Here is a 25,347-nt window from a genome sequence, read left to right on the forward strand (position 1 = left end):
ACTGGCATTGCTTCAAATGGGTGTGGTGGTGCACGCGTATAATCTTAGTAACTTTGGAGACAGAGACAGGAGAATCACAAGCTTCAGGCCAGCCTGGGCCACAAACTAAGACTTCCATCTCAAAAGAAATAAATAATGGGTAGAAGGATGGATGGTAAATCCATGCTAGTCATTTAAAACGTTTCTGTACTCAGAATGACATTGAACAGCAAGTCTGAAATACTGTGACAAGTTGAGAGACTGTGGGAGAAAAAGGAAAAGCTTATTATTTTAGTATGTTTGGTGATGGTTTTTTCTTGTTTTTTAAATAGGTGCCCTCATTTTTATTCTGCACTGCAGCACACAAATTATGTAGCTGTCCCTCTTCTTAGAGGCTGCTGCTGTGGGACCACAAGCCACATTTTGAGAAGTGAGACTTATAGCCACACTTTGACACAGTTTGAAGCCAGACAGACCTGGTGCCACTGCACGTTGTTCTGCCTGCTAGGTTTTGTGTGTGTGTGTGTGTGTGTGTGTGTGTGTGTGTGTGTGTGAGAGAGAGAGAGAGAGAGAGAGAGAGAGAGAGAGAGAGAGAGGCATTCCTTAAGGGAATTCATAAAGAAAGGCACAGCACAGCATTATCTCTCTGGCTTTATCTATGCCATGTGGATAATTTCTCCCCAGTCAAGAATTCAAAAGACAGAGAGGTGGCCATTGGTGGCTTATGCCTATATCCTAGCTACTTGGGAGGCTGAGATCTGGAGGATTACAGTCCAAGGGTAGCTTAAGCAAATAGCTCGAGAGAACCCATCTCCAAAATAACCAGAGAAAATGGACTGGAGGTGAGGCTCAAGTGGTAAAGCACCTGCTTTGCAAGTGTGAAGCCCTGAGTACAAACCCTGGTCCCACAAAAAAAAAAAAAAGAAAAAAAAGAAGAAGAATTCAAAAGATAACCAGTTCGCTTAGACTCTTCCATTCTTCTGAAGACCCCGAGCTAAGAAAGGCTCTGTGCCTGCTCTCCTGTAGTTGATGATCTACTATTCATCCACTGTGCAAGGGGACTTTGGCAACTGGAAGATGTCATGCTCTAAACAGAAGCCATGTGGCAGTCTCCACCATAGGATCAATATTCACACAGTATAGATGTTCTCTAGGGAATGAGTACAAATTCTCTGCTTCAGTCAAGCAAAGAGAAGAGAGTGAAACAATTGAACGTGCCAGTATTGAGATGCTGCATGCTCCCCCAGAGTCCTGCCCTATCTAACTACTAACATTCTCTCTGCTCTTCTGTTTTGTCCAAATCATACTTATCCTTCAAGGATTGGCCTCATGAAGTCTTAAGCTTCTAGAAGGTTTGATCCTACCTCTGGCTGTTTTCCTACCTGTGTGTTGGTTCTGTCCTCCACATGGGTCCAGTTAGCTCCTCTTGTAAATGGCTGCAGCTTTCCCAGCCTTCCCAGTGTTCAGGAGGGAGAAGATCTGCGTGCCAGAAATCCTAACAAAAGCCTTATGCTTGGTTCTAAACTAATTGCTTTTTTTTTTTTTTCTCATGGGACTGTGGTTTAAACTCAGGGCTTTGTGCTTGCAAAGCAGGCACTCTACCACTTGAGCCACACTTTCAGTCTATACTGCTCTGGTTATTTTTGGAGATGGGGTTTGGCAGAGCTCAGGTTGATCTCTCAGCCTCCTAGGTATCTAGGATTATAGCCTGTAGCTAGTCACTGGCCCAGGGCTAATCACTCTGACAAGAAGGAAGTGGTTCTGTTGATACATGAGGAGCCCTTGCTGGAAATGGGGTTAATTCCAACCCAATGAAACACAGTGGGTAGATGACAAGCCAGATATTCTTCTTACTTCTTCTGAAGCTCTGCTCTATCCAGCTGTCTCTGTTAACAGACATTGCCTCCCTTAACACAATGTAATTAGCTAGGCCCTTTGAGACAGTACTGAAGCATTTCATTTTTACTTATGTTATATTTTACTTTTTCCAGTGCTGGGGATGGAATTAGGGCCTCATGCATGCTAGGCTAGTGCTCTTCAAGTGAGCTACAACCTCCCAGTGCCCTCTCTTGAATATAAAGAAATGAGCTCCTTCAGGAAATATGCTCAGCGTCCCTTATGCAGTCAGTGATGGCACTGGGCCTGGACCACCCTCTCTCTAATTTATTTAGCCTTTAGTTATCATATTGCACCGCCTTGTGATGTCACTTAAGATCATGTGTTTATATACATTCTCTCTTCTACACAGTAAGTTTCCATGTGTTCTGTTGGAATTCTTAAGGACAACATTTCAATGATTTACTTTAAAGATTTTTAATTGGTTTTATTTTTTATTGTAGAATCAGGCAGCAACTTCATTCGATAAAGTAGAATGAATGTTTTGATAGGTTGGTTTTATAAGGCAGAGAGAGATTGGAAGAAGCAGAAAAAACAGAATGCCACTGGTCATTTGAAAGTCCCTTGTAAGGCAAGGACAGGGAGTTGGAACTATAGAAAAATAACTGGCTAACAGGGGTTACTGCAGGTTATCTTTCTAGTGCAGGGATTAAGCTTGAGGGGACTGCATTATCATTCCAATTGAAACTGTCCTGTTTGGGACATTTGCCTGTATTCAATTTTAGTTTGGTGACATGGAACTTTAGCACAAGTGACTCTATTTTGATTTTTACTTGATTCTTTGGAGCTTAGTGTAGGCATTTAGTTCAAAATAATGTCTGTAATGTAATATACAAGAATAAAAGCTTAGCTCAGTGTTATCGACCACACTCAACTATGAAATATTAGCAAAATGAATGAAAACTGTTTGCCACCAAGTGCCAAGCCAAAGTCACACAGTAAGTTAGACAATTATTTTAGATTGATTTTTACTGTGATATGACCAAAGAGATAGTTTTGCTTTTCCTTTAAGTAAAAATGCTATGCCAATGTGACCTAAAACCTCAGACTTATGAGTGATTTCTGTATATCAGAAGGTCCTTATAAGAATCATAAATTTTATTCAATCTATATGTAGGGGCTGAAAGCACAGATCACGGGTAAAGTGCTTGCTTAGCATGTGAAAGACCTTGGCTTTCATTTCCCAGCACTACAAAAACTAAATAAATAGAAAGAATGTATACATATGCCTTTTTTTTTTTACAAACATCAATTATATTTATTTTTATTTTTTCTTTTATTCATATGTGCATACAATGTTTGGGTCATTTCTCCCCCTTTCCCCCACCCCCTCCTTCCCCATCCCTTCCCTCTCCCCTCCACCCCCTCACTACCAGGCAGAAACTATTTTGCCCTTATCTCTAATTTTGTTGAAGAGAGACTATAAGCAATAATAGGAAGGACCAAGGGTTTTTTCTAGTTGAGATAAGGATAGCTATACAGGCAGTTGACTCGCATTAATTTCCTGTGCATATGTGTTTCCTTCAAAATTATTTCTTCCCGAAATAACCTTTTCTCTAGTTCCTGGTCCCCTTCTCCTATTGGCCTCAGTTGCTTTAAAGTATCTGCTTTAGTTTCTCTGCGTTAAGGGCAACAAATGCTATCTAGTTTTTTGGGTGTCTTACCTATCCTTGTGTGCTCTCGCTTTTATCATGTGCTCAAAATTCAATCCTCTTGTTGTGTTTGCCCTTGATCTAATGTCCACATATGACATATACCCTTATAGCTCTATACCTACAGCTCTGCATCTGTCTGTCCATCTCCATTTCTTTTTAAAGAGATCGCCTGTGTTTAAAAAAGGAAGGGATTTGAAATCTTGAAAGTATGTCGAACATTTAACTATTATCTAGTAATTTGTCTGAGAGATTTGTTTGAACCCTCTCAAATTATTGTTTCTCCAGAATCCCTGTGAAGTGGTACTCCTGTTTAGCAGGGAAGCAGAAAGAACCTCACACCCCAAGTGTAGCACCTGACATGATGAACATGTAATGAAAAGGCTGCTGCCTTTATCCTCAGAGGCAGGAAGAAGTTAGGGCAGTGTGGCTAATCCTGGCTCCCTTTGTTGTGGGAAGAATGTCAGACCAGTGAGAACAAGACTCAAACCCAGGTGGTTGGAGGAAAGGAAGATTTATTATGCTAGTGGGCTGGCACCTGGATCTCCCCAAAAATGGAACCAGCCCCGAAGCTCAAGGCTGTGGGTTTTTTTGCTTCAGAATGCAGAAGCAAGCAAGCAGGAAGGACAAAAGCAGACGTGGCAGTTAGCCTCTTGCTGGGAGGTTGCAACATATCATACTAGCACAAGGTTACAACTTACCACAGTAGCACAAGGTTATAGCATACAACACTAGCACATCTGTGCTAGTAGCTCCCGGCCAGGGGAGGGAGCACACCTTCAGATCTTTCTCCTAGATTTCTTTATCACCTTAAACTGTTTACTGCTAGAAATTCTGGATTACAGTTCTAGAAAAGTCACCTTTAGTCCTTATCAGGGAGAACAGGCTTAGGGAGAAAGCAAAGCCTGGCGGCTGGAACACTAATTTCTACTTTTAGTAATTGATTCAATAATACTATACATCTTTTTATTTGTCTTTTAGGATGCCTTGCAATTTTTTTTTTTTTTTTTGGTGAAAGCTAGACAGGAAGAATTCCATAAAAGGTTCTGCTCTAAATAGCCTATTGGTGTGAAGTTTTCTGGGTATCTGGCAGGTGTTAGGCTGAGTTGACTATTGTAGCTGAAGGTGTCAGAGACTAAATTTTCATCTGGTGCTCTTGTTTTGGCCACCCCTGTGTTTGGGCTCCCTAGAGACTTCTTCAGTGGTCTCTAGAAACTTATTAAAGGATTCTTTCAGTTTGTTCCCCGGCTGTTACACGGGAGATCTATTGAGGAGGTAGTAAGGTAGGGCCTATGGGGCTGTCTCAGAGCCTGTGCCCCTGAGCTGTGACCTTCACAAGTTCCTCACCCCCCTCTTAGATGAGACAAGAAGGCTAGAGTGGGCTTGCCTTGGGTACCTTACTTCTTTCTGGTTGCTTAGGTTCTCATTTCTCTTGAGGGTGGGTTTTGTTGAGGACAGAACGATCTGTGTATATTTATAAACGGCAGCCAGGCATATAATCCCACAACTGTGATCCCAGCACTCATGGCCGAGGCAGGAGGTTTTCAAGCACTGGAGGACAGTCTGGGGACATCATAACGAGACCCTATCTAAAAAAAATAATAAAGAAAAAATAAGTATGGCTACTCCTCCTTTCTTGCTGGAAGTACTAGGGAATGCTGATCTTTACTGTGAGAACCTAGCAGGGCCTCTGGAGGTAAAACTCAAGAAAGTGGCAGCTATTTATTTATTTATTTTGCAGTACTGGGGCTTGAATTCAGGGCTTCGTGCTTGCTAGGTGCCCAACTACTTGAACCATTCCATCAGCCCTATTTTTGTGTTGGATACTTTCGAGATAGGGTCTCACAAACTATTTCCCCTGGCTGGCTTCAAATCTCAATCCTCCTGATCTCTGCTTCCTGAGTAGCCAGGATTATAGGTGTGGATACACCAGCATCCGGTGGTTATTTATTTTTTAACAGAAGAAAGAACAGACAGCAAGTATTACATGCCTAAGGCATGGGGCATTAGGGTCAGAGAGGAACAAGATGGCTGACCCTTCTACGGAGCTTAAAGGGACAGGGCTTGGGCTTCTGGAGTAAGGGGAGGTGGCCTAGCCTGTAGGACTCTGTGTCAGCCTGCCTACCTCTTCAACTTTGGGGACAGCTGTTTGCTGTATGACTTCAGTTCCTCAAAAAATAGAAATGTTGGTTTTGTTTGTTCAACTTTTCTTTTTTTTTTTGCAGTATTGGGGTTTCAACATAGGGCCTTGTACTTGCCAGGTAGGTACTCTACCACTTGATCCCCACCCCAACTCTTTCTGCTGTGGTTATTTTTCACATAAGAGCTCATGTTTTTGCCAGGAGCTAGCATTGGCCCTTGATCCTCCTACCTCCTTTTCCTTCAGTGTAGCTTGGATTACAGATATGTACTACCACTCTAAGCTTGTTGTTTGAAATGTAGTCTAACTTTTGCCTGGGGCTGACCTTGAGCCACAGTTCTCCTGATCTCTGCTCCTCAAGTAGCTGGGATTACAGGTGGAGCCACTTTGTCTGGCCCTTGTTTAACTTTTTTCCTGTTGGTGGACAAAAGAGACAAATTCCATACACCTATGTCAGAACAGAAACTAGAAATCTCCCCCATGTGGTTGGAGTTTTCCAAATTGAATTTGAGAGACAGTCACTTACAACATTAGATAGAAAAACCAGGACCAGAGAACCTAGGTGCTGTTGTGGTGATCTTTTTCATGTCCCAAAGTTACAGCTGAGGCTTTCAATACCTCAGAGACTGGCCTCCAGTCCCATAGGACAACATTGCTGAATGTCATGTTTGCTTCTCTCCATAGTGACTGGCAGACTGAATTAGCCACTGGGGCTAGTACAGACCTGTCTTGGGTAGAGAAGAAGTGTCTAGGAAGGTGGCCCAGTCTTGCCTTGGTCCAGCACTGCTTCCCTCCCATTCCCCAGCTCTCGTCCATAACAAAAGGACAAGCGAAGGGAAGAAAGCTCGTTGGCTGAGTAATGGTGGGAAGGTGAGGATATTCTTATTTAGAAAATATTTTTCAAATCCTTTCTGCCCTTTCCAGGGCCCACAGTGCAGCATTAAAGACCCGTCATTCATCTTATCCACAGTGGGTCCTCAGCAAGGCGTGCAATGCAAGGCTCACAGCCCACTCCCGCTCTCACGGAACCCAGAGCAGGAGTGAGCTGACACCTTGTGGGTGTAGACTGGCTCAGTATCTCCCCAGAGCCCAGCTTCTTCTGTGGTGTCAGGTCCTGTGTACAGGGATCACATTCCTGAAGGACAAGCTCTAACTGAGAGAAGTGCAATAGAATATCTGTCTAGGTATGGAGCAGTGTTCCAGGATAGGAGAAGGAGTTCTAGATTTCAGAGACTTTCATCTAGAAATTCCATTAGCCCTGGAAGTCCAGGCTGTAATTAGTTGTTATTTTCTCAAGGTCAGGCTTGAGGCTTTTTGTTTGTTTAAGGCAGGGTCTTGCTATATATCCCAGGCTAGTTTTGAATTTGTTATGAGTCCAGGTTGGCCTCAAACTCAAGACCCTCCTGCTTCAGCCTCCTGAGTGCTGGGATTACAGAGACATATCACTTGGCTAGGCTTGAGTTTCTTTAGGGAGTATAAGGGGCTGTTTAGGGACTTGTGGCCCCTTCCTACTGCTCTTATGAGTGTCTGCTCTATTTCTTTCCTTTGTTGGAGGGTCTGGGATGGTGTTGACTATCATGTAGCTTAGAGGTCATGGTCATTCTTCAGTGTGGGCTGAGTGTAGACTGACTATGATAGATGATGATAATTTCCCTCTGTCAAGATTCCTGTTGTATCTACCTACATTACTTCAGGTAAATTTTGTTTTTCACTGGATTATTTACCAAGCTTTTTATTGTTTTTACTCCTGACTAGAGGAGATTTTTCAAAAAGAGAAAAAGATAGGTTTGTTTACCCTCTTTCCAGGGAAATTCCAGGCTGCCAGTTTTGGAGGTGGTGTATTCGTTACCTGTTGCTGCATAACAAGTTATTCTGAATCTTAGTGGGTTAAGACAAAAAATACTTATTATTTCAGCATCAGTGAGTCAGTCATCAGCTAGTTACCTTCAAGGCTCAGTCTCTTATGTGCTGAAGTTAACATTGGCTAGGGTTCCATTTACCTCAAGGCGTATCCTTGGATGATCCCTCTGTGTTCCAATTCACGTTCATGGTTTTTGGCAAACCTCAGGTCCTTGGCTGTTGTCCTAGGTAGCAGCTTCTTGCCACATGGGATTCCGAGTAGGGCAGCTCTCAATATGGTAGCTGAGTTCCCAGAGCAGTGAGGGAAGAAGAGAGAGAAAGCAAAGAAGACAGAAGTCCCTGTTGTTTTAGAAGCTAATTGGATCACTCTTGCTATTTATCCAAAGTGAGTGATTAGATCCAGCCCACACGCACAGGAGGGAATTGCACGAGGACACAAACACCAGGTGGTAAGGATCATTGGAGCTCCTCTCCAAAACTGTCACAGGTTCAAAGCTGCAAAGCATGTGCTATGAAAGTCTATCGGGGCTTTTATTGAGAAGTAGGTTTAGACTGGTGTCCCTTAGAGGGCAGAGGTAGTCTGGAGTTGGGGCACTGGGTTGAGAGAGAACGGTTGCCGGAGGTGAGCAATAGTTCCAAGGACCCGAGGAAAGTGGAAGAGGAATCCACAAGCATCCATTTCCTATGCAGAAGCATCCTGGGATGCAGCAGGACTTCGGATGGGGTGAGCATATGTGTTGCTTGGGAACAGTGGCCATCAGACACCACAGTGTCTGGAGCCACACCAGAGTTTCTAGATCTCCTAACTGGCAAAGGAACTGTGGAGCCACCTGACTTTGAGTGAGGCACATGGCCTTGGACAATGAACAACACAGTAGCAACTATGATTTGTTCATCTTTGGATAGATTTTACCAGTAAAGAGTACAAGAGCTTCCAACAGTGACTACTATGTGTGACTGTCCAGTCCCAGAAATGGATGCATCTTAATCCATTTATGTGCTGTAACAAAATTACCACAGAGGGTAATTTATAAATAGTAGAAATTTGTTTCCACCAGGTGTGGTGGTCCATACCTGTAATCCCAACACTTGGGAGGCTGAAGCAGGAGGATTTCGAGTTTGAGGTTAGCCTGAGCTAGATAGAAAGATCCTATCAAAAGAAAGAAAGAAAGAGAGGGAGAGGGAGGAGGAGACAGAGAAAAAGAGAGAGAGAGGAGAGAGGAGAGAGAGAGAGAGAGAGAGAGAGAGAGAGAGAGAAAGGAAAGGAGAAGGAGGAGGGAAAGAAAGGAAGGAGAAAAGAAGGAAAGAAAGAGAAGGAGGAGGAAGAAAGGAAGGAAGGAAGAAAACTCATAGTTCTGGAGGCCAGGAAGTTCAACATCAAGGTGCCAGCATTCCATGGCTGGTGAAGGCTATTGCTGCATTTTCACAGACGTGAACATCGTGTGCTACATGGTAGAAAGCGGAAGTGCTTTCTACTACTTCCCTGGAGCACATTTGTAAGGGCACTAGTCCCTTTTGTGAGGACAGAGCCTTCACGACTTAATCACCTCCTAAAGGCCCTATGCCTTAAAGTTACCACACTCAGTCTTAGGTTCCAACATGTGAATTTGAGGGAGCACATATTTTCCAATCATAGTGAGGGATTAGAACTATATATAATTTAATTTAGAAAAATTATGTGATACTTCTTTTACTTTAGCTTTGTAAAGGTTTGTTTATATTTCTCATTTATGTAGATTCTTTCCTTTTCTTTTTGGCGGTCCTGGGGTTTGAACTCAGGGCCTCACACTTGCTAGGCAGGCACTCTACCATTTGAGCCAGCCCCTTATGTAGTCTTTATAACTCTTTAAATTGTATATTGCTTATTCCTTTTGCAGAAGGACAAATTGAAGCCAAGAGGAGTGAATGTACATTCAGTGGCTAGCATAGAAGCAGCAGCCATAGCTGGAACATCCACTTGTGTTGCAAGGAATCATTCGGCTTCTGTTTTACCTGCTTAAACACAAAACAAAGAGGAAATCTATTGACTACTACAATGGAAAATTCTGGAATTCAGGTTCCAATCTGGTTGTATGACTGATTCAGTCAGAGCTCAAAGTCACCAGGACATAGTTCCCCTTTATTTGTCTCTGTTCTTATATACTTCTTTCTTTTCAAGCTTCTGGAGGTGATTGGGTATCTGTCAGCAAGTTCAGACCTACAAACTTCCAAATTCAAGTGACTGTGAAAATGTGGCAGTTCTCATAAAAGTTCCTGACAACAAATCTCATTGTGTTTTTTGGGTTGCAGTTAGACCACACGCCACCTTTCTGTCTGTCCCTGAGAAATGTGATGTTCCTTTGGCTAGGCCTGGAACACACACTCATTCGAACAAGTTCTGTGGTAGGAACAAATACATGCATGTGTGGATTGATTGACTGAGGAAGGAAGCAGTTTCCCAAGAAATGAATATGGTTCAGTACAGATACAACTGATTTCCACTAGTGGAAGTGAGAACTCCAAATATTATATTTGTTTGTGGTTTTGAGTAGTGTCTGTTTTTGCATTTATGTAACTACTTAGTTCACGTGAACATTCCTCACGTGTGTCTACCTATCCACTTTTGCCCCGTTAGCCAGTGTTAACAAACTAACTATAACCGATGAATGAGATGAATAAATCTTTCACATGTGTCCACTTTATATGTATATGAAAGTCATGTTTTTAACTTTTGAAAATTGTATTTTAGCAGATAGAGTAAGTGACTACGCTATTCCTTTTATTTACAACTCTCATTTTCTTTTAAAAACCATCTGGAGAGGATCCATCTTCAGGAAAAGCATAGTTTTAAATTTGGCTAACATTTTAAACAACTTGCTTCTAGGTGAGCCCACCATCTTGAAGGTGGCTCCTCCGGCCCCTGGGAAAGCTGCCCTGGCAGACACTGTGTGGGACCAAAATGCATTCCTCCTGAGTCCTGCCCAGTGGCAGACCAGCGAGCTTAATGAATGAATGGGATTGTTTCCAGCCACTCAGATTTGGAGTCATATGTAACATAACAATAAGTTAATGACACAAGGGGACTTGCCTTCATTTATTTTTTTTCACTACTAGGGTTTGAAGAGAGGGCTTCGTGCTTACTAAGTAAGCACTCTGCACTTGAGCCATGACCCCAGCCTTTTTTTGCTTTAGTTTTTGTGTAGATACGGTCTATACTTTTCCCCAGGCTAGCCTTCAAGTAGCTGGCACTGCAGGTGTGCATCACCACACCTAACCCTACATCCTTGTCTGAATTTGTTTTTAATAACAAACACATTACATGTAAAAATTTTTAAAATCTTGTGCATATTTTGGGGAAGAATAACTCATACTAAGAATTTCTATTTGTGTTTCTGTTATTTATATTCAAAGTGATTGCCAATTTCCAAGTCATCTTGTGATCAAAGAAATGTCTCTGGCCAAATACTGCGATGACAGCTGCTCTGGACTTCTAAGATCGTTTGACACTGGAAAGAACATAGGGAGGATGGAAGCTGTACGTGGGTCATAAAGAAAAGAAATTTATCAAGTGCTGAACTGAGTGGTCATTTTCTTTTTCTGCTTGATTGATGCTGCTTTCTTCAAACTTTAGGTCAACGGGTTGACCCTTAACCTATTCTCAGTTAGAAGAAAACCTTTTCCTGCATTATTTTTTTCATTTATGAGTTATCTCCATGTATTGAAGGCAGGGACTGGGAATGGAGCTATATTTTCTTTAGTGCTCATCAGTCATTTCTCAAAAGGGATTTGGGATGACCACACCCCCTGTGCCTTTAGAGAGAGCTGGGTTTTCCGAAAGGCTCACATGGTATCTCCCACTTCCCCTAGGGAACTCAAAGTACTTCTTAGCCTCTTTGATATGACATAGAAGTGCGTCAAATCAGTCCTTCAACTAAAAAAGTGGGTTACACAGTGCTTTGAGATGGACTTGCATCTATCACAGCACGATCAGTTGTTCTTTGTCGTATCTGGCCTTGGAGGGGAAGATCCCTGTAGTCAGAAAGGTGCTTGTCCATACTTCAAGGAAGCATGACTGGTTGAGCAGTCTGTTCTACTGTCTGGCATTGAGTACCTGCATTTAGGGGTCAGGGGACCCATAGAGGCCTCTTATTCTCAGAGCACCTTGGGGACGAAAAGAAGTAGAGAACTGAACAACTGACTGAGTTTGTTGCTGAAAACTTTTCTTGATTTGGTACTTATAGATACAAGAATAGTATTTGGGAGTCAATAGGGAAATGTGGCCTAGGATAGCTTATTAAACACCAGGTGTATTATAAACATTTAAAATTTTTCCTTCTTCCTTCCTTCCTTCCTTCTTCTTTTCTTCTTTCTTTCTTCTTTTTTTTTTTTTTCCAGAAACAGGGTCTCACTGTGTAGTTCAGGCTAGCCTCAAATGTATGATCCTCCTGCCTCTGTCTCCCAAGTACTAGGATTATAGGCATGTGCCACCATATCTGGCCTCAAATTTACAAACTAAAAAGTTACCCTATAAATAGGTAAGTAAAAAATAGTTATCTCAATTAAAGGTGAGTAAAGAATACTAGTTTTGAGAAAATGCAAATAAAAACAATGGTATATTTTCTTGCTGGCAGAATGACCAAGATGATAAAGCTTTCAAAGCCCAATGTTGGTAAGCATTGGCAAAGACTCTGGCCAAATTCTAACGAGACTCGACTAAGCCCTCTTCCTGACCTGGCCTCAACCTTAGCTTATAAATTCCAGACTTCTCAGCACAAATGAGACTTAAACAAACACTCACCTAGTTTCTAACAGCTCAATACTATATCCTGGATGACCTCAGCCTCTCTTAAAATGCCTGCCTAAGAAAGCTCAAGGCTGCTGTTCATTCTAGCCCACATCTGATGGTGGTTTCTGACCACCCTCTCTCAGAGGGCTTATATAAAAAGACTTATAGTTGTGAATCCTTTCTCCAACCCTATAAGATGTTTATGTATCCCTATAGTTCACAGTCATCTTTGTCTTCTTCCAGGAAATTGTCTAAGAGATTTTTGAGGCCAGGATGTGATGGCTCAAGCCTAAAAATCAGGAGGTGGAGATCCAGACTATTGTAGTTTGAGACCAGTCCAGGCAAAAAGGTCATGAGAACCCATCTCAATAAATGGCTGGGTGCCATGGTTACACCTATGACAGGCTGTGACCCAGCTACTTAAGGAAGCACAAATAGGAGGACTGTGACCCAGGCCAGCCTAGGTATAAAGCAAGACTCTGTCTCAAAAATAACCAATGCAAAATAAAAAAAAAAAAAGATTTTTGAACATGGAAATATGTCCAGAACTTGAACCGGGCATAACTGCTGTAGCTAGACAGACAGACAGATAGTGATAGAGGTCAAGGCTGTTTTTCACAACACTACATCTGGAAAGATTGTCCTCAGCATGTTTTGACACACAATGCTGTGATTGAGTGGTGGAACATTTTCTGTGTTTGCTTTGGTTTTTTTTTTTTTTTTTTTTGATAAACATGCACCCTTCCTGTAAGTAAGAAAATGAAGCTCTGTTTTATTTTTTATATTGAGAATATTGATTTTAACAAGAGATTAGAAAGATTCAGCCTTGCAGGGCCCAGGGCTCGTTTGTGCCTGTAGTTCTCCAGCCCTGTGATTTCTGAGGGTGTCACAGAAGCATCCAGTCCTTACCAAATGTTCCTCGTGCTGATGTTCGAGTGGTGAGACTAAGGGAGTCTGATTTTCTTTCTTCTTTCTGCTCTTCTTCATAAATTAGTTTTGTTTTGTTTTTTATGGAACTGAGGTTTGAACTCACGGCCTCACACTTGCTAGGCAGGTACTCTACCGCTTGAGCCACTCCACTAGCCCTCTGCTTTTCTTTATTTTTCATTAGAAATACATAATGAAGTACTTCAAGTGATGACAAGGAATCAATGTGTTTATTCTGCTTATAAGGAAATGCTGGCTAACCAGTATGGATCTTTGGAAATTCCTTTTATGGTGAGAGAATCATATTACATTTGAGGTCATTGGCAGTCCCTTCTCTGTTGAGTTCACCAGATGGAAAGCAGATTATAAACTTCAGAAGCTTCAGCTGAGGACTAAAGGGAAGGAGGTAACAAGTTGCTAAACGAATAACCTCTAAAGCTTGGAGCTTCTGAAGGTTACAATAACCTGTCACAGAGAGCTACTTCAAGATGAAGTGATCCACAGAAATGAGTCCGAGAATGAAGAGAAACCAAGTCCTGATCACCAGCTTTTATTAAAATGAGCAAAAAAAATTTTTTTGTTAGTACTAGAGTTTGAACTCAGGGTCTCACATTTGCTAGGCAGGCAGTCTACACTTGAACTACTCCACCAGCCCTTGGTGTGTATGTTTGTGTGTGTGTATGTGTTGAGAATTTTCAAGATAGGGTCTCACAAATTATTTGCCTAGATTGGCCTCAAACCTTGATCCTTCTGATCTCTGTCTCCTGAGTAGCTAGGATTATAGTAAGCCACCTGTACTGGGTAAATGAGCAAAATTTTTATTTGACTTGATTAATTTTGAGTTGGGTTTCTATTACTTGTTTCCCAAAGGTTCCTGACTAGTACATGTCCCCTCCTGTGACATTTTCCAGGACCTCCTAACATGACATATCTCCTGCCTCTGACTGCTTGTAGCACTGTGTCTGGTCTCCTCTCTGATGCTTGCTTTCCTGGCCATAAGTCCTAGCTGTTGTGAGCCTGTCATCTCCTGCCTCCTACAGGGTTCCTGGACAGAGAAGTCATTTCTCATGTTAGTATCACAAGTACCTAGCCCTGTAACTTAAATGTAGAATATATTCAATAAACTTTGGTTAATTCAATAACTATGGTCAATGAATATGAAGTTTGCAGAGTATTCAAGATGCTGTCTACTAACACAGCACCCAACAGTCCTAATACATATGCCTCAAAACTTTTCCAGAAAGATGAATTGCTAATGTCTCTTTAGGTTGACCATAAATTTAAACATAAGGACTTTGCTTCTGAACTGCGGGTAGGGACAGTAGGATGCAGGAAGATGCCCAGCTTCTGTTTGTTTGGAGTCTGAAGGATTTAGACACTGAAAGAAAAGGAAAGCACTCCATGAACACCTACAGCATATCTGGGGATTGTTTGGATGGGCCTTCTGCTATACACAGCATGAGTTATAATAAAATGCAAGCTCTTGCCTCCTTTTGTGGAGAGTTACCCATGAATCCTGTGTTTAACCTCAGTAGCCTGGGGCACTTGGATGTGTCTTGCTTTTGTGCTATCTGGATGGGGTGAGGAAGACATGGGAAAGGGACAGCCTTTTCTGGTTGTTAAAGGCTGCTATGGCTGGTGAGCGCATCTTCGTGATGGGGTTGAATTGGTTACAGAATGGGGAATAGTGTGATCTCATGGGCTTCAATGTACGTAGATTGACATAGATTTGAGTGTGTGTGTGTGTGTGTGTGTGTGTGTGTTCTGTAGATCTCTCTACTAACAGCCTGGGAGCAGGACCTCTGGAGTTAGCAGTGAGCTCACTCAGCACTTGGAGCTGGGTATCCAAATGTCATTCTCTACTAAAAGGAACCTGATTCTGGAAAGAGGTGGAGGATTCCAGGGCTGTGTTAGGAGAGAATTACAAATGGAGTCTGGAACATCTTGTGCCACAGAGGAAAGGACTGTTCACAGAGTGATGGGGACTCACCAAAGAGCACAGATGTCAGATATAAGGAGCTCCCAGTGGCCAGGTTAGGGGCACTTTGAGAATCAAAATGAATAATCCCACTAATAGATTATGGCCTACTGAATGAAGTAGGATTCACAAAGTTTATGCTGATATAAATAAAGGAGTAAATTTAAAATGTGATAGGCAACAGGTGCATCTGCATATACCCAGAGCACCTCCCTAACAAAATACTCGTTATTTACAAGGGACAGTGGGTAGGTTTGTCGACCTTATGTCAATCAAGTGCTTAAAATGAACATCAGTAGGGTGCGGTGAGAAGAGCACAAATCAGTTCCTTCCTTACGTTGCCGAAGACGAGTAACCTGAATCCAACAGCCAAACCCAAGTGGAGGGACACTGCGAGGAATAATTGAGTGACCTTCATAAATGTCACGATTATGTAAAGATGAAAGAATTATGCCAGATTAGAGGAGGCTCACGAGACCTGACAACCAAGTGTGAGTTGTGATTCTGGAGCAGATCCTTTTGCTTTAAAGGACATTCATTGAGACAACAGGTGAAGCTGGCGGGACATCTGAGGAGTACGTGGTAGTAGGTTTCAATGTGAACTTCTGGATTTTGGAAGATGAAGGGAACATTTTCGTAGGAAATGCACTGTAAGTACATGGAGGTGATGAGGAATCCTGTGGACAACTTATTCGCAATGTTTCGGAAGGGTAGTTTCTGCTACTGTTCACATATACTTTTCTTCTCCTTTTTTCTTTCACCTCGTTCTTATTTTTGTGATGCTGGAGGTCAAACCCAGGGCCTCCCATGTGTGACATGCTAGGCAAGTGTTCTACTCCTGAGCTATAACTCAAGCCCTATTCTTGCATTTGTGAGACTGTTACCAAATAAAAACCAAAAATAATAGGCAAACTGAGCAGAGATGAGTGATGGAAAGTTTGGAAGGAAAAAGGGGAGGACTGAGGAGGGATGGAGTAATATAGGCACATCAGGGCTAAAGAACTTCTCTATTTGGAGAAGAGTGTGAGAAGGAAATGAGATGCTGACATAGTTGACAGAAACCAAAGTGGGGCTGGCAGTGGACTTGGAGAGGTTGGCAGATTAACAGAGAAAAGGCTGGGTGAGTAGGAAGATGAAGAAAAGACGGAGGGAGGGGAAGAAAACTAATAGTCTTTGAATATTTTCTCTGTATTAAGAAAATACAGACATTTAAGGTCCATTTAACTATTTTGCAAACTAATAAGATGAGAGTTTAACCCACGTTTTAAAAATATGGATGAACTAAGTCTCAAAGAAGTTAAGTAACACATCCAAAATAATGCAGCTAGTAAGCAGAACCAAGATTTAAATCCCCGTATGTGTGATTTCAAAGACAACAAGATGGTAGAGAAATGGTCTCATCAGCTCGAGGAAGAGAGTTTAATTATTTTGCTCCTGGAGATTGGAGAGGATACAGAGAGATTTCAAGATTGAGGTTGAGACTGAGACCAGTTATGAATGATCTGAAGAGATTCATTAGTTGAAGTCGTGGGGTGACAGCAAAAAAAGCAAAGCAAAGAGAAACTTGGAGAAACACCTGCACTACTGGGTGAAAGGAAGCAGAAGGGGATAAAAGAGGAATTTGCAGATGGCTCTGAAATATGGTAGGCAGATTTTTAGGATTTGTACCTTGTATAATACTCTCCCATGGAGTATGGGCTGGATCTAGGTACTTGCTTCAGAAATAAAACAACAGAACTTATGTCACTTCTGTGATGATGTTACAAAAAATGTTGTACCATCCATCTTGTTAGCATATCTGTCTTGTTAATTTCAATGAAATGAGCTGCTGTGTTGGACAGACCCAAAGGGAAAGAACTAAGGACAGCCTCTAGCTAACAGGCAGCAAGGAATGAGGCCTTCAGTCCAACAACCATTATAAACCAAATACTGCCAGCAACCAGGTTAGCGACTTGGATTCTGTCCCAGTGAAACTTTGATGGACTGAGAAACCTGAGCCAACACCTTGCTGCACCCATGAGAGACCCTGAGGCAGGGGACCAGCAAAAAAGCACCTGGCTTTTTGACACACAGAAACTGAAAAGGGTGTATTGTTCAAGACTGCTAAGTAATAGGATAGAGTAGCTCTTCATTATTCATGGGTTCCATACCTACAAATTTACTTAATAACATTTATTTATATCCTCCAAATCAATACTCACAACACTTTCATAGTCACTTGTTGACACATACAGAGTGGCAGAAAGTGAGTGGCCTGAGGTACATGGCTCGGGTTGAACCTGAGGTTGAACCAGGTAAGGCTATGTCTTTTTCTTTTAGCAAGTGTCCTTTTCACAGTTTATTTAGTTCAATGAATTTGTGTGTGTGTGTGTGTGTGCTTTTTGTTGGTGCTTCTGCTGTTTAAAATGGTCCCCAAGCATAGTAGTGAAGTGCTGTCTAGTGTTTCTAAATGCAAGAAGATATGACATGTCTACTTGTTGTTACTCTTTTGGAGCTGGGGATCAAACCCAGGGTCTTGAGTAGTCTGACCGTGTGCTCCATCACTGAGCTACCCCTCCAGCCCCACTGAGGTGTCAACAGAGAAAACATGTATCTAGAGAAGCTTTGTTCAGGCATGAGTTATAGTCAAGCTGTTGGCTATTAATTAGGTATTAATAAATTAACAATATATTAGGTGTCTTTGAACAAGAGCACACATAAAACTAGCCTATATATTGATCAGTTGATGGAAATGTTATGGCTAACGGCTCACAGGAGCCTAGCCCTGTTTTTCTGCAGTGGCAATGGATCTGTATGCACTAACTTGTGCTCTGCCTGACTTTATAGGATGTAAATTACCATGGATAATGAGAATCAACTGTAATTTGTTAATGGAGCAATTGAAAACTTGGTTTTATTTTTTTCCCCTGTACCATAGTCTTCCAGACATATTTGCCTTTTAGAAGTCCTGCTCCTAGCAGGCCTCCACAGGTTCCAAGATGGTAGAAAGAGGAAGATGATCACTGGATTTGATTTTCTTTTGTGTGTGGTACTGGGATTTGAACTCAGAGCCTCACACTTGCTAGGCAGGTGCTCTACTGCTTGAGTCACTCCACCAGGAAAACTAGGTTTTCTAGGAAGGAAGAGTTTCACAAGGAAACCACAATCAAGTGTTAGGAGTTATAGGTTCCTCACCAGGGATAAGGCTAGAAAGATAGTGGACAGTAGTTATTCATGTCAGTCATCTAAGTAAAATTAGTTGCATGTTGGAAATAGTTAATTTTGGCTAGTTAAAGAGAGTTATTTTGGACAAGTGTGAGTAAACCCATCTAGGAAAATGAGCCTCACCTGCAGTTTCCCTGCTCTATAAGGCCCATGGCTTTGTGAGGGTCAGTGTGGCAAAAGGCACCAACTTCAGGGCTGGAGGTGTAGCTCAAGTGTTAGAGCATCTGCCTAGCAAGCGTGAAACCCTGAGTTCCAACCTCACTATCATCAAAAGAACAAAAAAGGCACCAGCTTAATTAAAAGCTCCCTGAGTGTCCAGGATGATGCAACTAGGGCGGGTCCTGGCAAGCTGCCACACACTGATTCAGCCAACGTGGCAAAATGGTACAATGGTCCCCCTTGGGGACCCAAAGTGCCATAACAAAGCTTTTCTGAGATCCGGGATTGAAAGTTGAAGCTGCTTCATTTAGCATTTACAAGTTCATTCCACAGAAGACCCCTTTTGATATTGATTTTTAATTAGGCTCCCAACTCCATCCCCGATCTCACATCCTACACTCACTCTAATGAGTGCACTAAATCCTTAAATAAGCATGAGTTTTTCATAGTATGTAGCTTTGTCTTGTGTGTGAATATATTTGGAAATTATGCACATAGTACTAGTCCATAAATATTGAGTTGGTTTTTACCTTTTCAGCTCTACCCTGTGATCTAAGTGTTGCTTTATGAATGTGTGGTTTGTTGCTTCTTGGAACTGGGTGGTATGCCACAGTGTGTATTCACCACGTTTTACCGAGCCTTTCCCTTAGGGCTGGACACCTAGCCTGCCTCCAGCTTCCACCACCACAGACAGGTAATGGCAGCAGAATGAATTAATTGTCCACTTTGTCATAGCATGGTCTTCATTTCCCTGCAATTACTTCTCAGCCTTTTCTTCTGCTTCTTCCTTTCTTGAATAGAGGACAATATCCACCAGAACTCATCTGAGATCATGAGAACATGCAAGATCGCAGTTTTTGTAAAGCAACTTCCTATTTGACTCACTGAACAACTTTCCAGGAAGCAGAAGTACAGATCTGTTTATTAAGTTTAAAAAAAAAAAAAAGCACAGTGGTGATTCCTAACTCTATTTGTGCCTAAAGGTTATAAAAGTTTAAAAAGAAAAATAAAGGGTTAGTAGAGTGACTCAAGTGGTAGAGCACCTGCCTAGCAAGTGTGAGGCCTTGAGTTCAAACCCCAGTACCACCAAAAAAACAAAGAAAAAGCAACTGAAATTAAATGCTTTTTAAATGAAATGCAAATCAAAACCACACTAAAATTCCCACCCCACCCCTGTTAAAATGGCTATCATTAAAAACACCACCAACAACAAATGTTGGCAAGGATGTGGGGAAAAAGGAACCCTCATACACTGCTGGTGGGAATGTAAGCTAGTACAACCACTCTAGAAAACAGTATGGAGGCTCCTTAAAAAACTAAACATAGATCAGCCATATGACCCAGCAATCCCACTCCTAGGGATATACCCAAAGGAATGTGACTCAGGTTACTCCATAGGCACCTGCACACCCATGTTTATTGCAGCACTATTTATAATAGCCAAGATGCCCCACTACTGACAAATGGATTAAGAAAATGTGGTATTTATACACAATGGAGTTTTACTCAACCATGAAGAAGAATGAAATCTTGTCATTCAAAAGTAAATGGATGGAACTGGAGAACATCATCTTAAGCCAAGTTAGCCAGGCTCAGAAGGCCAAAAATTGTATGTTCTCCCTCATATGTGGACTTTAGATCTAAAATAAATGCAGTAATATTATTGGACTTGGGTCACACGCTAGGGGGAGAACACATACAGGAGGAATAGGGATAGGTAGGAAACCCAAAACTTGAAAGTGTTTGATGTCCCCACTGCAGAGGAATTAATACAGAAACCTTAAAATGACAGAGGTCACTATGGGAAGGTGACCAGGAAGTAGTGAAGAGGTCAGGTAGAGAAGAATCAATTCGGGTTGTAACACACATGTGCATGGAAGCAGTGCTAGGAATCTCTCTGTATTGCTATCCTTATCTCAAACTAGCAAAAATGCTGTGTTTTTCTTATTATTGCTTATGTCTTGTCTTCAACAAAATTGGAGAAGAGGGCAGAACAGGTTCTGCCTGGAAGCAAGTGGGGTGAGGAGAGGGAGGGAGCGGGGTGAGGGGGGGCAGAGGGCAGAGGGGAGTAATGGTCCAAACAATGTATCCACATATGAATAAATGAATAAATAAACAAAAAATGCTTTTTAAAATGTTTTCTCATTTTGGGAGTGTGTGTGTGTGTGTGTATGTGTGTGGTGCTGGGGATCAAACCCAGTGCTCTGCACATGGTAAACATGTACTCTACCACTGAGCTACAGCCCCACCCCTAAATGAATTTTAATTTAAAAATAAATATATGCATGGAAAGGCAAGTGACAGAGAAAACTGGCAAAGTCAAATAGCTATGAAACATGGAGATTCAGCAAGCCCACCTCATTTGTATATTTATTACACGTGCGTTTGACCAAGTTTCATCTAATAAATTAAATGAAGAAAGAAAAGAAGTTTTACCAAACTTTTAAAACCAAAACTTTTAATTTCCACATGTGCATCATGCAGCTCAGTTGATGTGATCTCATGGCGTAATTCTGCATTCCAGAAAGCAAATGGCGCTCAAAAGCAAGGTAAAAGTGAATATGCTTAAGTTTAATTTAAGTGATAAAGTGGAAATTTGAGATTTGTTGACAGGCAGCATGTCTTTAGTGGAAGTTGGATGAAGTTGTGGGAAAAATGAATCAAGCATCCCCAGTCCAGCACTAAACTCTGTGTATCTTAAGCATGCATGGTTGTTCCTCACTGGAGGTCTCCTTGAAACCAATACCCATGATACCAAGAGTCCATGGATGCCCAAAGAGAAATTGCTTACTCAAAGAATAAACAAAGTACTTTGAAAGCATAGTGGATTAAACAATCTGAGGCATGAAAGGCAGAAAGGGAGCGAGAGTAAAATTGAGGTGACGAGGAAGGCCCAAATATATTCAGTTCTGTATTACCAAGCACCAAGCTGGCTGATGCCCAAATAAAATGCTGCAAAGTGAAGCCACAGAAAGATTTTTGCTAACTTGAAGAAAGAAGCTATAACATGTGGAATCAATTTTTATTGTTGGATTATACAGAGAAGCTATGTAGATATATCGTGTCATTACATATTTTCATATTTTTAATCCACACTATTTGGGGAGAATTTATTTAACAAAACAAATTCTAATAGATACTTTATTCTGAGCAATCCAATACACAGTAGAAAAATCTTTAAATATATAAAAGATTAATTTGCGCACATCCTAATGTTTCTGAGGAACAAACTACGAAGGCATTGTGATAAGAAAAGGGTTGCACACAAGTACCGTAACTGAATCCTCTAAGTGATATCTTAATAAGGAAGGCTAGGAGTGGAGGCTTCCCCACCCATCTCAGAGGACGCCTAGAGCAACTCTATAGAACATTGTATGGCTTCAACAGGAACTCTGGGGTTTTCTTCCACAGCTAGCTACTGCCCTGGAAAGTTCTCACTCCTCTACATATCTTCTGTGTAGATTCTTGTCCTTTGTCTTTCTTGCTTTCTTTTTGGCAGTACTGGGGTTTGAACTTAGGGCCTCACATTTGCTAGGCAAGTGCTGTACCACTTGAGTCACTCTACCAGCCCTCTTGTTCTTTTTCTTAATCAAGAGCTACATGAAGAACAGTTGCCACTTTGGGTAAAAACAGTACTTTGTCCCCAAGACCCCTTGGTTCCCTTAACTACAAATCTACAGGAAAAGTGCAAAGCAGTTCCCAGAAGTCAGAACCAAAGCAAGAATATTCAGAATGCAAGAGCTAAAGAGCGGAATGATGGGAAAGTTTACATCTGCCTATCTATCTGATTAAGGATTATTGTTTCAGGATTCGCCTAGGATTCTATTTACTTGGATTGATTTAACATGGTAGCTTTTCTCTAGCACGTGCAATGAAATTCACATGTCCTTGAAAGACAATAAAACAGTAGGTGTCTAAGTATCAGAATGGTTTCCTAGCCTATGGAATAGCCCAAACTATACCACTGACTGGGAAGGATGCTCACAATTTCCCTGTGGGAAGCTGAGTAGTCTTCCAAATTCAAAAGAAAATGTGAATGACAAGACTGTTGCCACATCTGTTGGCTGTGACAAAAGCCCTATGAAGAGCTCCATGTCCTCAGGTTTGGAACACTTAGCTGAACATCGAGTTCCTCATTATTTCATAGGTTCAACATAGCTAGAGGGACCATGTAATTCATCTTCCAAAATGGGACTCCACTGTGCACCAAGTGTTAATGAGATGAACCAACCAGAATATTGGGTAGCTATGCTTATGTCAACCCTATTTTCTGGGGCAGGTATTATTTGGGCTTCCAAAGATGGAGGGGGGGTTGTGAAAGATGGCTGGCTCTAGGGGTTTTGCCAGCATAGCGAGGAAGGAGAGCCAAAGAAGACAAAGTTCAACAAGTACCTGTTGAAATTGATCAAGAGGGAAACATAGATAACCATGGAGGCTGATGGACAGAGCTGACTCAGGCATGTTGTGTGTGAGCACATGTAGAAGGTTGGTTGGATAAAGACATGAAGCAAGTGAGGTCACCTGTGCAAAGATGTCTACTTCAAAGTGATTCAGGGCTATTGTATCCAGGGCCTCACAGTGTCCCAATGAAGAACTCTTCCCAATGAAGTCACTACCGTGAGACTCTGATAGGGCTCCTCTTTCCATTTTTATTTCTACCAGCTTTGTAACAGGTGACAATGGGAGCTAAGAATGGATCCCAGAGTAGGACAAGGATCTCAGTGACATTAGGAAATCTCTCAAGAGGAATTCTGAGGAAAGCTTCACTTTGAACCTTGCAATTACAACACAAATCACACTTTTTTGTGTGTGTATTTGTGGTACTGGGGATTAAACTCAGGGCCTCACGCTTGCTAGGCAGCACTCGAACACTTAAGCCACTCCGCCAGTCTTGGAACCAACACTTTTACAACGAGAACTCCTTGTCTTTCTCAGCAGGATGTGTGTTTTATTTCACTGTCTGTAGATGTCAAAAATTTCTTTTTGGATAAAATAAATTAGTTTGCAGTCTTATTTGTCCATTTTGTCAAAGACACCCCTAAAATACAAAGAGGGGGCAGAGACGGAAAAGATGTGTTTGGTAGAGGAAGGGTCAGCAAATTGTTTCTGTATAGATAGGTTTGGTGGCCTGTATGGTCTGTTAAATTGCTCGCCTCTGCAGAGGTTGTGTGAAAGCCGCTGCAGACAGTAGGAAAAAAATTTGTACGGCTGTATTTCGATAACACTTCATAGATACTGAAATCTGAATTCTTCTTGTGTCAAGAATATTTTTTAAAGTCTTTTTTTTTTTTCAACCACAAATGCGAAAACCATCCTTAGTTTATGGTGGTGCCCTGGATTTGGACAGGCCCATGGATTTGAACTCACATTGTCATTTTAAAGAACACATGATAACTACAAAAGGAACTATTTTGTAAAGGATAGTATGCAATTTTAAGCCTGTGATCAGATTATCACTTTTATAATACACGTGAGAGAGAAATTTGGATAACTGAATGTTAACAAATAATTTTAGAGTGAGCAAACCTTAGACGTGCGCCCTTGGCACTAAAAGTATAACTTTTTGAACCCTATTTGTGGCTTGAAACACATTTTTACTAAAAATGCAACATTCATCCTTAAGTTTTGTAATATGAAGGTCTTTGACATTTGTTGAAGAAAAGATTTGTTTTTTTTTAAAGACCAATTTGCATAAAGCATGATAACTATAGTGAAGTTGATGTGCATTAGAAAGCCTGGCTTCCCTGTGAGAAGTTAAAGTAGATTCATGTCAATAAGATAAAGTGGGTCCTTTGCTGATGATGGCTTTACACCTGTGCCTGGCTTACGGCTGTGCTAAGCAGACATTTTAAAGGTAGTGTTATGGGAGTAATTTTCCCTGGCAGAGTCAAGCCCTGTGTACTTTAAATCTAACGAAATCACCATGAAGAAATCCAGCAAATCTAGGGAAACAAATCCTTTTATATTCTACAGTAGATTTAAATTATCTCATTGGCAAACGTCAGTCTAAGGAATCAAGTACCACTGTACCAAGAGCTAACAAAATATTGAAATGGAAGGTCCTACTTTCTTGCTAAGGTTCAACTGAAATCTTTGAGGCACATAATTGGCAAAATAGGACAATACACACAATTTCATAAAACATGTTAAGAATAAACGAATCCTCTTCCTGTTTTTCCCCTTAGAAATTTAGAATGGCACCAAGGAGTGCAGAGTGAAAAAAAAGGAACATCAGTCCCATCTCCTCCAGGTAGATATGTTTCAGCAGAACCACAGAGCAAAAAGCATCCTCTTCCTCCAGCCATGGCCAACTAGGGCTTTTCTTTCAGCTTCAGGTCAATGCTGTGAAGGAAAGAGAAAGGAGACGAAGTGGGGGCAGGGTGGGGGGAGACACACTGAATGAGAAACAACGGTGATTTGGGTGGCATGCCATGTTTGGTTTCTTTTCTCAGAAGGCTTACTGGAAATCAATCATGCAAGTTCTTTTTATATATATATATATATATATATATTAGAAAAATCAGGCAAAACACAATCCCCTCCTAGCTGCCAATCTTTCCTGCAAGATATGGAATCAGTTTATTTTTACAAACTGGTTTCTGGAAGCATTTTACACCTTTTCAAAAGGATCCAAGGGTGCAAAAGATTCGTGTTAAGGCTCTTCCTAAAGTCAATTCAGATAAGGAACTTCACTACATTTTGGAAATAATGAGTCTATTTTTGGTAAATGACCTTTCCTTGTTGCAATGGTTGATTTGTGTGTCATCTTGACTGGGTTGAGGGATAC

The 25,347-nt window shown here is 41.4% G+C and overlaps 1 protein-coding gene across 11 annotated transcripts in view; it reads right to left on the reverse strand.

The window, feature by feature from the left end:
- Window positions 1–21,568: 21,568 nt before the first annotated feature.
- Prune2 (prune homolog 2 with BCH domain) overlaps window positions 21,569–25,347 on the reverse strand; it is a 268,230-nt gene continuing 264,451 nt past the window's right edge. For all 11 annotated transcript variants that reach the window (XM_074052086.1, XM_074052083.1, XM_074052090.1 and 8 more), the window contains one exon: window positions 21,569–24,902. In XM_074052086.1, coding sequence (XP_073908187.1) covers window positions 24,872–24,902 — 31 coding nt within the window. In that variant the 3' untranslated portion in view covers window positions 21,569–24,871. The remainder of the gene's footprint in view (window positions 24,903–25,347) is intronic.

Source organism: Castor canadensis, chromosome 13, assembly GCF_047511655.1.
Source record: "Castor canadensis chromosome 13, mCasCan1.hap1v2, whole genome shotgun sequence".
Lineage (NCBI taxonomy): Eukaryota > Metazoa > Chordata > Mammalia > Rodentia > Castoridae > Castor > Castor canadensis.